Source organism: Leucoraja erinacea, chromosome 6 (assembly GCF_028641065.1).
Source record: "Leucoraja erinacea ecotype New England chromosome 6, Leri_hhj_1, whole genome shotgun sequence".
Classification (NCBI taxonomy): Eukaryota; Metazoa; Chordata; class Chondrichthyes; order Rajiformes; family Rajidae; genus Leucoraja; species Leucoraja erinaceus.
The window spans coordinates 58,049,107-58,061,590 of NC_073382.1; the positions used below are offsets into that span (position 1 = coordinate 58,049,107).

General features: G+C 43.5%; 1 protein-coding gene across 1 annotated transcript; it reads right to left on the reverse strand.

Annotated features, from left to right (window-relative positions):
* Positions 1–290: 290 nt before the first annotated feature.
* Positions 291–9,033, reverse strand: LOC129698190 (interleukin-1 receptor type 1-like). Its single transcript, XM_055637144.1, has 7 exons — positions 8,604–9,033; positions 7,961–8,023; positions 7,315–7,432; positions 5,794–5,942; positions 3,296–3,424; positions 2,305–2,487; positions 291–1,099 (listed from the first exon to the last, which is right to left on the reverse strand). The coding sequence occupies exons 1-7, from the start codon at positions 8,680–8,682 to the stop codon at positions 717–719; spliced, it is 1,104 nt and encodes a 367-aa protein (XP_055493119.1). The 5' UTR covers positions 8,683–9,033; the 3' UTR covers positions 291–716.
* Positions 9,034–12,484: the final 3,451 nt, after the last annotated feature.

Genomic DNA, 12,484 nt, shown 5'->3' on the forward strand with positions numbered 1-12,484 from the left:
AGCTTGCCAGGAGACCAACCTTCTTAACTTGGAATGATCGCCTTTGGAGATGATGACCTTTAGTTTATGCCTCTTCACTTGAATAATTAAAGGCACTACCTCCAAGAATCAATTCTCCCAATTGTTGAAAAATGAAGAAACATACTTATTTATTGTCTTTACCAGCTTTCTTTGTCAACTCATAACACATGCAGAAATAAACTGGGCTTGGTGTATCACTCAAAAACAGCGAAGTAGCCAGCTACCATCTTTCGTGGAACAAATGACAAAACAGATCATCTCAAACCATGATCTTTTAAGACAATAAGCGTTTATTTTCTCAGTTCCGCAAGAGCTTTCAGATCATTTTCGTTCGGAGAGCAATAAAGTATGTTTAGGTTAAAGATAGAGCATGAAAACGGGTCCTTCAGCCCATAAAATACATCAAAAGAGAGCAGAAAATCCACCTGATTAAAATGTACCTTTATATATGTAACTGAAATAAACCCGAGAATGACTAAAAAATGCAAAAATAAACTAAAAACTATCCTATCCCGTTGTAATTGGGAATATTAATGTAACGTTGAAAGTTTCTAACAGTGAAGGCTAACATAGAAACATAGAAAAATAGGTGCAGCAGTAGGCCATTCGGCCCTTCGAGCCCGTTCCTGCTTTTCCCCCCATATCCCTTGATTCCTTCAGCCCTATGGAGCATGAAACTAAGTACAAGGCAAGGATTACACCTCTGCATTCATTTTATGGGTTGCTGAATCATACGGAACCCAGCTGCAGGTCTTGTTTCTGGCTGGCATTTTGTATCTCACTTGCTTCCAAAATCTTGAGCAAGCTGCATTAGGTTTACTTGTTTCATATGATTTCCATTTGATGGTGCCATTTTTTTGAATGATATGTCTTATGGATGCTGGAAAGTCATTCAAGCAGTCAAATTTCTCCAACTCAATTAGAATCACTTTAATTTCATCCCGGATTAAAGCCTCAAATAATCCAACTTGGCGTTCAAATCCAGAGTATGCCTGATCATCAGCAGAAGGCTTCTGAGTCAAAATGATTATCAGTCTCCTGCTGCTCCGTATATTATTTTCAATAACTTCAGCAGCAGCTGTAAATATAAACCACGGATAATAGTTACTACAAATAAAAGTAGGCATCCAATTCAAAAATTGTTACTCTTTGATACATTGAAACCTTTGAGGGGGGAGGGGGATAATTTGTCTCTTATCATTTCTATTTATTGGTTGTAAATTCATATGGGTGATCGTTTCCAGGTTCAGTTTCCCATACCCAATTTCATCGCCCACCACCTCTAAAAAATGGTATTACAAATAGTGGCAAACATTAAGCTGATCACAGGCTTCATGCATTCTTTAGACTTTACTTTAGAGGTACAGCGTGGAAACAGGACTTTCAGCCCACCGAGTCTGCATCAACCAGTAATCACCCCGTACACTAGCAATACCCTACACACTAGAGACAATTTACAATTTGTACCAATGCCAATTAATCTACAAACCTGTACGTTTTTGGAGTGTGGGAGGTAACCGGATTACCCAGAGAAAACCCATGGGGTCACAGAGAGAACATACAAATTCCATACAGACATTGGCGGAAAACCCGGGGGGGGCCAGGGGGGACGTGTCCCCTCCATGTTTTCTGAGGTGGGGGACGGTCCCCTTCACGTTACAAGCTTTAAATCTGTGCAGTAATTGACTTATTCTAACGGTAACGGCCCCGTAGTAGAAGCATCCACGTCGCGGGGCTGGGAACTGGAAGCTTCCCAAGCTAATTAGCCGTGTGCTCTAATTCAGCACGCACGGCTGAAGCTTCCAATGCCTCGTGTGTGTGAGTGTGTGCATGCGCGCGCAGCCGCCAAGAAATTGTGTTCCCTCCCCCCCCTGACCCTCGGTCCCCTCCATGTTTTTAAAGCGGTTTCCGTCTATGCGTACAGACACCACCGTAGTCAGGATTGAACCCGAGTGTCTGGCACTGTAAGGCAGCAACTCTACCATTGTGCCACTGTGCTGTCCTTTCAGCAGAAACTGGTCTTAGCCTGAATAGATCTTAAACAGATGACTCTCTGATTTATGAGCTGTTTCCAGGGACACATTCAGAGACAGACATCAAGTGCAGCTGGAAGAAGAACTCCCATCACAGTGAGATATCCTTCAGGGAATTTTACTGACTTGCCCATTCCAGACTGCAGGAATATGTGCTGAGGCCTGGCACTGCCAACATGAAGGTTCTGTGGGGGAGGACCCTTTTACCCAATTGGAACTCAATTCCCAATATTAACTACTTTCTTCTTACCCTGGCCAGGAAGTTCATCTCTGCCATAAATGAATAGTTTGTAGCCATATTTTTCTTCGAGTACTTGCGGTAAAATGTGAAGAGCAAAGTAGCTTGTATTACATTTATCCAAAGAGCCTTTATTCTCAGATCTTGGATAGATTACATATGCGTCAAACATCTTACCATCTGTTGGGATATCAGTAGTAATTAATAAAGATAATAATGGATAGAATAAATATTTGTTCAGAAGGATAAGAATTTATTCAAAAAATCTGTCATTTGAAGCAATACAATTCTTGACCTTCAAAAATGAACCAGAATTATAGAACAAAGCCACTGTATATTATCCTAAACTCACACACAGCCATTAATTAATGTAAATATCAAACCAGTGATGCCAAACACAGATGTGTTAATCCCTAATAGCAAGTGGCACTGTATAACTGGAGCAAAAATTGAATCATTGCCTGAAATCTATAATAAAACCGAGAAAACAAAATAAAACGTAGCTAGTTAGGCAGCAACTGTGCAGAGAAACTGATTCAACAATTTGGGTCAAAGATCATCATCGGAATTCAACGCGAGAAACTAGGCATGTTTTTAATTGCAGATAGGGGGAGACAGAGAGAACAGAGACAACATCTGTGACAGAGTGCAGACAAAAATTGTCAATGGTAACAATTACTTTAAAACCCACAGTTGAAACAAAGTGCTACGGAGATCATTATTTTAACATGTAACATATTAAAATGAAGGCCTAACAACACCTATGGAAATATGGGTTCTATCTGAAGTTGTTAACTCAATATGAAGTCTCCAGATAAGGAGATCATTAGGAATGGAAGTACAATGGAACGAAGAAAGTAATGATCTCAAACTTTGTGTATTTGATGTACATTGCCTGGGAAATTGTCCATATATATGACACGGTTATTCACTGGATAAAATCTACAGTGAACAATAAAGCAAATAAATCAATAATATTGTACTTACCATGAACGATTTGTGAGGGATGCGAATGAATCTCTATACCAAAGGACAATCTCCACCTTGAAAATAACGTATATTGCGAAACAGGCTAGAAATCCAAAGATTAGTGGAATGAAGACTGTAATCACATCATACATCCCATCTGGTGCTAGAAAAGGAAAGAAAGAATTCAATTGTAAGAAACATTGAATAATATGTTATAATTCCTTGCATGGACCAAGAGATTTAGTGGGCAAATATAGAGCATGAGAGCAAAATTTGCAATAAACATAAAAATGCATCGCAAAATGCTTCTTTAAACGTGTGAAAACAAACAGATTACTAAAGAAAAATGTCAGACACTTACAGTCAAAAATGGGAGACAAAGAAATGCTGGTGGAATGGAATAAAACATTTGGCTTTGGCGACATGGAAGAGGCCCAATTCTTAAAATACCAGGGAATTAGGAATGAATAAAAATAATTCAAGTAAATTTCTATTATTAAAGAATTCTAGTCACAGCATCAGTTAAGAAAATGACTGCTGGAGAAATTAATAGGATCTAAAAGCAGTTAATTCCATAGGGCCCATATCCCGAACCCAAGAGTCCTGAACAGAAGATAGACACAAAGTGCTAGAGTAACTCAGTGGGTCAGGCAGCATCTCTGGAGAAAAGGAATAGGTGATGTTTCCGGTTGAGATCCTTCCTCAGACTGAGAGTCAGGGGAGAGGGAAACTAAAGATATGAACAGGTACAGAACAATTGGAGCTAGAACCGATGGCCAAAGAGCCCACAATGGTCCATGTTGGATGTGGAGGAGGTCCTTAAAAGAGGTAGCCACAGAAAATGGATGCATTGGTTGTCATCTCCAAAATGCAACAAATTATGGAATGGTCGCTACAGATGGAAAATTTAACCCCAACATTTTAAATGCAAGGAAAATCAAAAATAGAACGACAGATCAGACAGTCTAACATCAACAGGCAGAAAATTGCTAGTTTATTGCAGTGGAATTTGACAAATTAGACTTATGAAAGAGAAATCGTTTGGGAAATCTGCTGGAGTTTTTTGAGGAAGTTACTGTTGGAATAGATAGATAATATAGCGGTGAATTTGGATTTACCGAATGCCTTTGAATGAAACCCATGTCAGGGGATAGTGTGCAAAATGAAATCACATAGGCTTGATGCAATATAATGTACTAGCCTGGGTTGCAAATTAGTGGACATAGAAAATAAGGATGTATACATCTTATTACAGCATGCCAATTGGCGATTGGTCGGGAACTGCAAGCATCAATACTTGCGCCCCAGCCATTGACAAGATACACCAATGATTTGGATGTAATATTTCTAAGTTTTCCTGAAGTACAAAATAAGGTGGAATCATGAATTGCACCCAGAGAGTCAAGAGTGGGGTCGGAAGCCGCGGCTCTAAACGGCCCAGCAGATGGTGGGAGCGTGGGATGGGTTGGCAGGTCATTCCATTCACACTCAGTTTACATTTTATATTTGTTTTATTTAATGCCCCTGTCCCACTTCGGAAACCTGAACGGAAATCTCTGGAGACTTTGCGCCCCACCCAAGGTTTCCATTTGTCAGTCTACCTACCTGCTTCCACTACTTACAACCTCCGGCAACCACCTGCAACCTCCGGGAACCGCATGGAAACCTTGGGTGGGGCGCAAAGTCTCCAGAGGTTTCCGTTCAGGTTTCCTAAATGGGACAAGGGGCATTAGTTTCTGGCACACCCTGGTGTTTTAGAGACGCAGTTGGGTGTCGTTAGCAGGCCAGGGTTGTATTGTTGTTTCATCATCACGTGACCTCTGCTGGTCCAGAAAAAGAGATAATCAAGAAAGGCTGTAGAACCGAGCGTGCCGGAAAATCAATGTTCAACCAGTACCAGCATTCATCTTGCAGGTTCTGGGTGGGATTAAATCTAATTATGCAAAGCAAAGGAATTCAGCAACAGAAGTTCCTGCCGTTTATCTTATTTGTTGGTCATGCTAATTAGGCAAGGAATACACAATTACCAGCAATAAGAATTCAGCATAACCAATGTGCCAGGGATTTATACAGTATATTCATGACACCATTATGAAGTTGCTTCAAAATCATGCCAGCAGAGAGAATATAATAACATTGTTCATTAAAAAAAATCATCTAATACCATAAAATGTAACAGATTGGATCACTTTTGTTGCCTACTTTGATGGAATGGTATTATAACAATTACTCATTTTAACAAGAAATTGAAGTCACAACAAAAATTGTTGAATAAACCAATTTGAAAATTATAGGTAATGTGACTTCATAGGTAATATAGGTAACCTTGTGTTGTTTCTCATGGAAGGATTAAACAAATTTTCAGTTAATAGCCAAGCCATTTTTCAGACCACGCTAACCCCCACAAGGGGTGCACTGAATAAGTAACAGATCTTAACATTGTCTCAGACTTAAATCTTGCCATACACATAGACTACTTGGTTCACTATAGAAATATGGAAAATTATTCTTATTTCATAATCAAAGTCTTACATTGACGTGCAAGTTTTAGAAAAGTATGTCCATATCCCAGGGCATTGTGTGCTACACAGTCAAATTTGGTTTGAAAGTCTTCTTCAATGATCTTGGAGATAATTAGGGTTCTCCTGATAATAAAAGTAGGACCAGTTCCTTTTTTACGACTGTGAAAACAATACAATAAACGTAAGCATTTTGTCGAGACAAGTTACAACTTTCCACTGCTGTTGGGAATCTACCTTTGCTGTTTCTCATTCCTTAAAAAAAATAAAAATTTGAATTGCATAGGTTGATAGGGTGGGTGAAGAAGCTATGTGACACTTTTTTTTACATTAATTTTATCCTTGTAATATCATTGCTGAGGTGCCCCTTTGTCTTGTCAAACACATTTCCTTGTAACGTTGACCCTACATATGACAAATAAAACTGAACTGACTGAACTGAACTTGCTCTCGTAGGTTGGGCAGGAGAATTAGGAAAAGACACAAAGTGTTGGAGTAACTCTGCGGGTCAGGCTACAGCCCTGGAGAACATGGAAAGGTCAGGATCCTTCTTCAGACAGATTGTGCTGGGGGGAGGAAGGAAACCTACATTTTAATGCAAGCTGTAGTTTAGTGTGAGGGGTTGAACTTTGGGAGGTAAGGGGAAAATATAAAATGAACAGCAAGACCCTTAGCAGCATTGATGTACAGAGGGATCTTGGGTTCCAAGTCTATAACTCCTTGAAAGTGGCAACACAAGTAGATAGAGTGGTAAAGAAGGCATATGGTATGCTTGCCTTCATTGGTCAGGGCATTGAGTCAGGAAGTCATGATGCAGTTATTTAGGTCTTTGGTTAGGCTGTATTTGGAGTTTTGACTGCAGTCTTCATCACCCCATTACAAGAAGGACATGGAGGCATTGGAAATGATGTCGAGGAGGTTTACCAGGATGATGCCTGGTCTGGGGGTATTAGATACAGGGAGAGGTTGGACAGACTTGATGCCTGGTCTGAGGGTATTAGATACAGGGAGAGGTTGGACACTTGCATAGTTTTCTCTGGTGGGCCGAACGGCCTGTTTCCGCATTATATCTCGAAACTAAACTAAAAATTCAAGCAGGAGCTGTGTTTAAACTTTGTACTGGAGTATCTTATTAAGGCATTGCCCAAGCTCCTTCGGAAATGGAATGGAATCACATGAACACATATTGTCAAAGCTCTGATCCCCATTCCAACTACAAAAGCCAGGTAATTTCCAGCAGAGCGATGCAGTCCGAGTGGTCTTTTTCACATCCCATTTACATGTGACCCGGGGCACAAACTACAAGGAAGTTTCTGTCTGCATAGCTACAGAGAGAACAGAAGAAATGTTATCATTTATTTATAACCCTTTCATTATTATGCTGTATGATGGATGTGGAGGAGTAATGGTATAACTCCAGCAATGCTTTTAAAAAAAAATGAAAATGAAATGAATACTGAAATATTCTAACATTTTTCAAGTATTTGCCCTTTTGTCATTCAGCTTTCATTTAAGCATTGAGGTAAAGACTCACAATTTAGGCCCTTGCTTAATTCTTAAATTATCTTTGGGAATATTCATCCAGGAAAGCCCATACATTTGCAGATTACCAGATCCTAAGTGAGCTTCACAGGTCACATTCAGCTCGGAACCTGTCATACAACAAAAAAAAATGCAATGCAGAGAAAAGTTATTACATAAGGCCATTGCTGTATTGTCCACTTTCAAGTTGAAGAGGTATCTCATTAATTAAATATATCTATCACGGCTGAGTGGACAGAGCAGTGGGAGGAAGAGGCAGCAGCGATGGAGTGGAAAGTGGGGTTGAGGTGAAGGGGAAAGATTTACTCGGGATCTGTAGGGTAAACCTTTTCACACAAAGGATGGTTGGTGTATGGAATGTGCTGCCAGAGGAGGTAGTTGAGGCAGGGACTATTGTAACATTTAAGAAACAATTAGACAGGTACTGGTAGAGCCGGTTTAGAGGGATGTGAACCAAACGCAGGCAGGTGAGACTAGTGTAGATGGGACATATTGGTCAGTGTGGGCAAGTTTGGCCGATGGGTCTGTTTCCACACTGTATGACACTGAACAATTGAAAAAATGTATATAGAAGTGTTGTAAGGAATATTTGGTGCAAAAAGCAAAAATCATTGTCGATTAACTTATTTTGTTCTTACCAAGTCTTGCTTGAATTGTGTTGTTTTTAGGATTCATTAACTCTGGCTGTATCAACTTGATGACTGAAATAATCAATTTTAAAGGTTAGGATCACAGCCTGAAATATTCAATGTAAATTTATAGAGAAAGAAAAAAGATTTTGATAAGGCACAGAAATAGTGTACAAAGCAAAAGATTATGGATCATTTTTCCTTTTTCAAAGGGGATAAAACATTCTCAGGGCAAAATTGTACCACCGACAGTGGCATGGAAAGAGAGGAAAATTATATGATTGTACTTAGAAATGTAAGGTTCCTAATATCTTCCTGGAAATGGGACAGTGCAGTTGAAGGAAAAAATGAGCAGACCTGGGAGAGTGAGAGGATTTTATCATCCAGTCACTGGAAACTACCCAACTTCATAGCTTTATATTAAGTGAGTCCTTGTAGGTAATAATTCATTTCATATGCCAAATGTACTTAACTTCTCCCATGTCATTCCCTTTCATGTTCTTCTACATTTAAGTGGCAGTATTGTGCTTATAATATCTATCAGTATATAATCATATAATGTTTCATCCTACATTTGTTTGCAATGGGGCTCTAATGTAGAATATATTGTTCAAAACCTGTATGTTTCGCATACATTTAACAATTGACTTACGTTCTATTTTCAATTCCATTGTCTGTGTTACATTAAACCTTCTGTCCAAGTGCACAAATTCAAGGCTGCATGTGTACATTCCATCATCTTCAGAGTCCGCATTTTTAATTTGCAGTCTATTATTTAACAGGAAGTATTTTTCATTGTCAATTTTAATATGATTACAGTTCTGAAAAAGAAAGCAACACTGTAAGTGTACATTGCCCAATTATTTCCCGCTATCTGTCAACATATATCAACATAGCAGGTAGAAAGCCGGTGCGGGGCTGGAAGGAGCTCCCGTGTGGGTGGCCCGGTGCGGAGCTGAGACGCTCCTGTGTGGGCAGCCCGGCTCCCGGCTGGAAGGCGCTCCCGTGTGGGCGGCCCGGTGCGGGGCTGGAAGGCGCTCCCGTGGGGGCAGCCCGGTGCGGGCTGAGACGCTCCCGTGTGGGCGGCCCAGTGCTGGGCTGAGACGGTGCTCCGGTGGCTGAGGCAGCGTTCTTGCGGCGGTCGACCTGAGCCGGGGCTCGGCCGCGGGCCAGTGGATGACATCGTCAGGAGCTCGCGGGTCACAAGTTGATGCCTGTTTTCCGGAGCTCCCGTGGCAACAGCTGCGTCCGCTGGACTGGAGGGCGGCAGCTTCGACCTCCCCGGGCAACGGAGCTCAGTGAGCCGCGGGGCTGACTTACCATTGCCCGGCGGGGTATCGCCTCAGCGCAGAGGGAGAAGAGGAGGGAAGAGACTGCAGCCCTAAGACTTTTGCCTCCATCACAGTGAGGAGGTGCTTGATGAACTCACTGTGATGGATGGTAATTTGTGTTTATTGTGTGTTGTTTATTATTACATGTATGGCTGCAGGCAACGACATTTCGTTCAGACCGAAACGTCTGAATGACAAATAAAGGATTCAATTCAATTCAATTCAGATGGGACTAGGGGAGAAAAAGTGTTCGGCACGGACTAGAAGGGCCGAGATGGCCTGTTTCCGTGCTGTAATTGTTATATGGTTATATGGTTATATCAAATGTTCTTGATTTTTCTAATTTCAAGTAGCCCTTGCATTCCCTCCCTCCCTCCCTCCCCCACCCCAGTCATCCTACTTGTTCCACTGTTCGCATCCTTGTACCCCTTTGTTATCACCTCTTCCCCAGCACCCCATTATGGGGGCTCCACCCTTCCTTGGTCATCTGTTGCCGACCCTGCTTTGTTTTGGCCTTTTCTTACCTCCAGTTCCCTCCCCTCTACCTTCTGTCTGAAGAAGGGTTCCAATCCAAAACGTCATCCATCCTTTTTCTCCAGAGATGCTCAAACTGCCTGACCCGTTGTGTGATTCAGGCAGTTTGAGCAGCATCTGCAGTTCCTTTGTATGCATATCTATCAATATATTTTGGCCTATAACTTAAAAACCGGTAAAATGTAATCTATTTTCTAACACCTGCACTATTTCCTCCATGATCCTCTTTTTCCCCCCTGAATGAATGAATGAATGAATGAATAAGTTTATTGGCCAAGTATTCACATACAAGAAATTTGCCTTGGTGCTCCGCTCGCAAGTGACAACATGACATACAAATTGAGAATAGGTCAATTGCACTGCTTGTTGAATGAGCATGCGACATAAGATTTTTGCACACTGCAGTGAATATCACAGGTTGGTATTTGTTGAATGTACCGAGAGAAAGAGAAGTTGTGAGCAACACAGGGACTGGTCCCCTCTCCCTTCCTGTTCACCATCTACACCTGCCACCTGCAGAAGTTTTTGGAAGACTCTGCAACTGTGGGCTGCATCAGTGAGGGGATGGAAGCTGAATGCAGAGGTGTAGTCTATGACTTTGTAGAATGGTGTGGGCTAAATCACCTGCAGCTCAACATTGACAAGACTATGGAGTTAGTGGTGGATCAAGAGAAGAGGAACACCCCTGTCCCCATCAATGGTGTGGATGTGCAGTTTACCAAGGAGTACAAATGCCTTGGATTGTACCTGGACAGTAAACTGGACTGGTCCAGGAATGCTGAGTCCCTGCCAAAGAGGGACTGAGCCAGCTCTGCTCCTTCAATGCAAGATGCTGCAGATGTTCTACCCATCGGTGGTAGCCAGTGACATCTTCTTCTCTGCCGTGTGCTGGGGCAGCAGAGTGACGGCTGCGGATGCCAACAGGATTAACAAACTAATCAGGAAGGCTGGCTCTGTCCTGGGGATGGAGTTGGATTCATGGGAGGTGGTCTTGGAGAGGAGGATGCTCCTCAAACTGCGGAGCATCTTGGACAATACTGCACAGTGCTGCTGTCTGGTTTAATGTGAAGAAGATACTTTTGCTTCCAGCAAGGCTGTAAACGAGCTTCCCAAAAGCTGCTCTCGGCTGTGGACGAACTTGGGGACTTTTCCTGCTTCAGCTGGAGGAATCTGCTTCTGCTGCTTATCTTAGACTGTGACTGTCTCTGAGATTTTGTTTTGTGCTGAGCTGCAGGGGTGCCTGGAGCTGGTTTGTGCCACTATCAAGATGGTTGGGGTGCGGTTGAAGGACTGGAGTTACGCAGCGGTGGTATCAGCGGCGGGTACGGGGCCATTGGAGGATGAGCCTCATGTTAACTTGGATTGGGACAGATTCGGGATCTCGGTCCAAACTGGGCCCCTGTGGACCAGGGGAGCAATTGCGAGGGGCGTGAATGACCTTTTCAAGAGGGGTGCTATTGTCTCTTCCGAGCTCGCAGGAGGAAAGGTTGAGATGATACTAAAGACCCGGGAGGATGTGACCCTAGTGTTGGAGAGGGGGCTCTCAGTGGGGGGGGCCCACATACAGGTGGATCCGTGGGTGTCCAGGGTGAGACTGGTTCTCCTGCGGAGTTGCCCCACGTGTATTTGGATGCAAATCTTCTTCCACACCTGTCTAATATTGGGGAGGTGTGGTCTAAGTTCTTTAGGCTAATGCACCATGGGAATGACCCGTATGAAAAAGGTGTCTTTTGCTTCAGAAGGAGGGTTTTCATGAAGGTGCGAGAGGCGCTGAGGGTTGCTTTGAAGTGAAGTATAAGGGACTCTTCAGAACCGTGTTTTGGAGTTGGGGAAAGACACGGTGTCATGCGTGCAGTGAGTCCATAAGGAGTGTCATAACCGCGGGGTCGCTGCTAGAAGTTCTAGCACAACGGCCCAGGAATATACTGCTGGCCCATCCGGGGTGGCTCGTCATGCCTCAGTGGCACGGGGTGGTACTGCTGACTCAGCTGGGGCCGCTAGCTCTGCCTCTGTGATCCGGGGTGGCAGTGATAGCCCATTTGGGACTGCAAGTTCCGCCTTGGAGACCCGGGGCAGTGGTGGCCCCCGCTCCTCACGGCCTGGACCTGTGGTGGTGGTTGATGGTGAGGCGCAGGGGGAGGATGAAGGGGATGAGAAGGTACGGGAGGAGCAGGAGAATGGGAGGAAAAAGAAAAAGCCCATCCAAGTGAGTCAAACGCAAGCGGGTGGGCCCTTGCCTACATCTGAGACCACCCAAGAGGCGCCTGTCAGCTCCAGTGACGTCCAGAATGCACCTGACATGGCCCAGCAAGGAGCTGAGGTGGTTCAGACGGGGGCAGGGAAGGTAAAACGTGCGGGTGGTGAAGTGGCAGCGGGTAGTGTGGAGGTGAAAGACCCTTCCTTTATGGAGATCATCGTACCGCCGCATGTCAAAAGAAGGCATGCGCATGGCGAGGAAGAGCAAGGTCGTGAGTCCAAAGTAAGGGGGATGCCTATTTTCAGACCTTTCACCCCGATATAGTTGGTGGTCACGAACTAGTGTTTTCTGGGCTGGAGGTTGGACCTCTGTTTCAGGGATCTTCTGCGGGTGATACCAGACCAGTTGCTGGGGTTGACTCCTCTGGAGTTGTGGTCTAGGGCCGGAGGGTGTCCCTTCATCTCAGGGGCC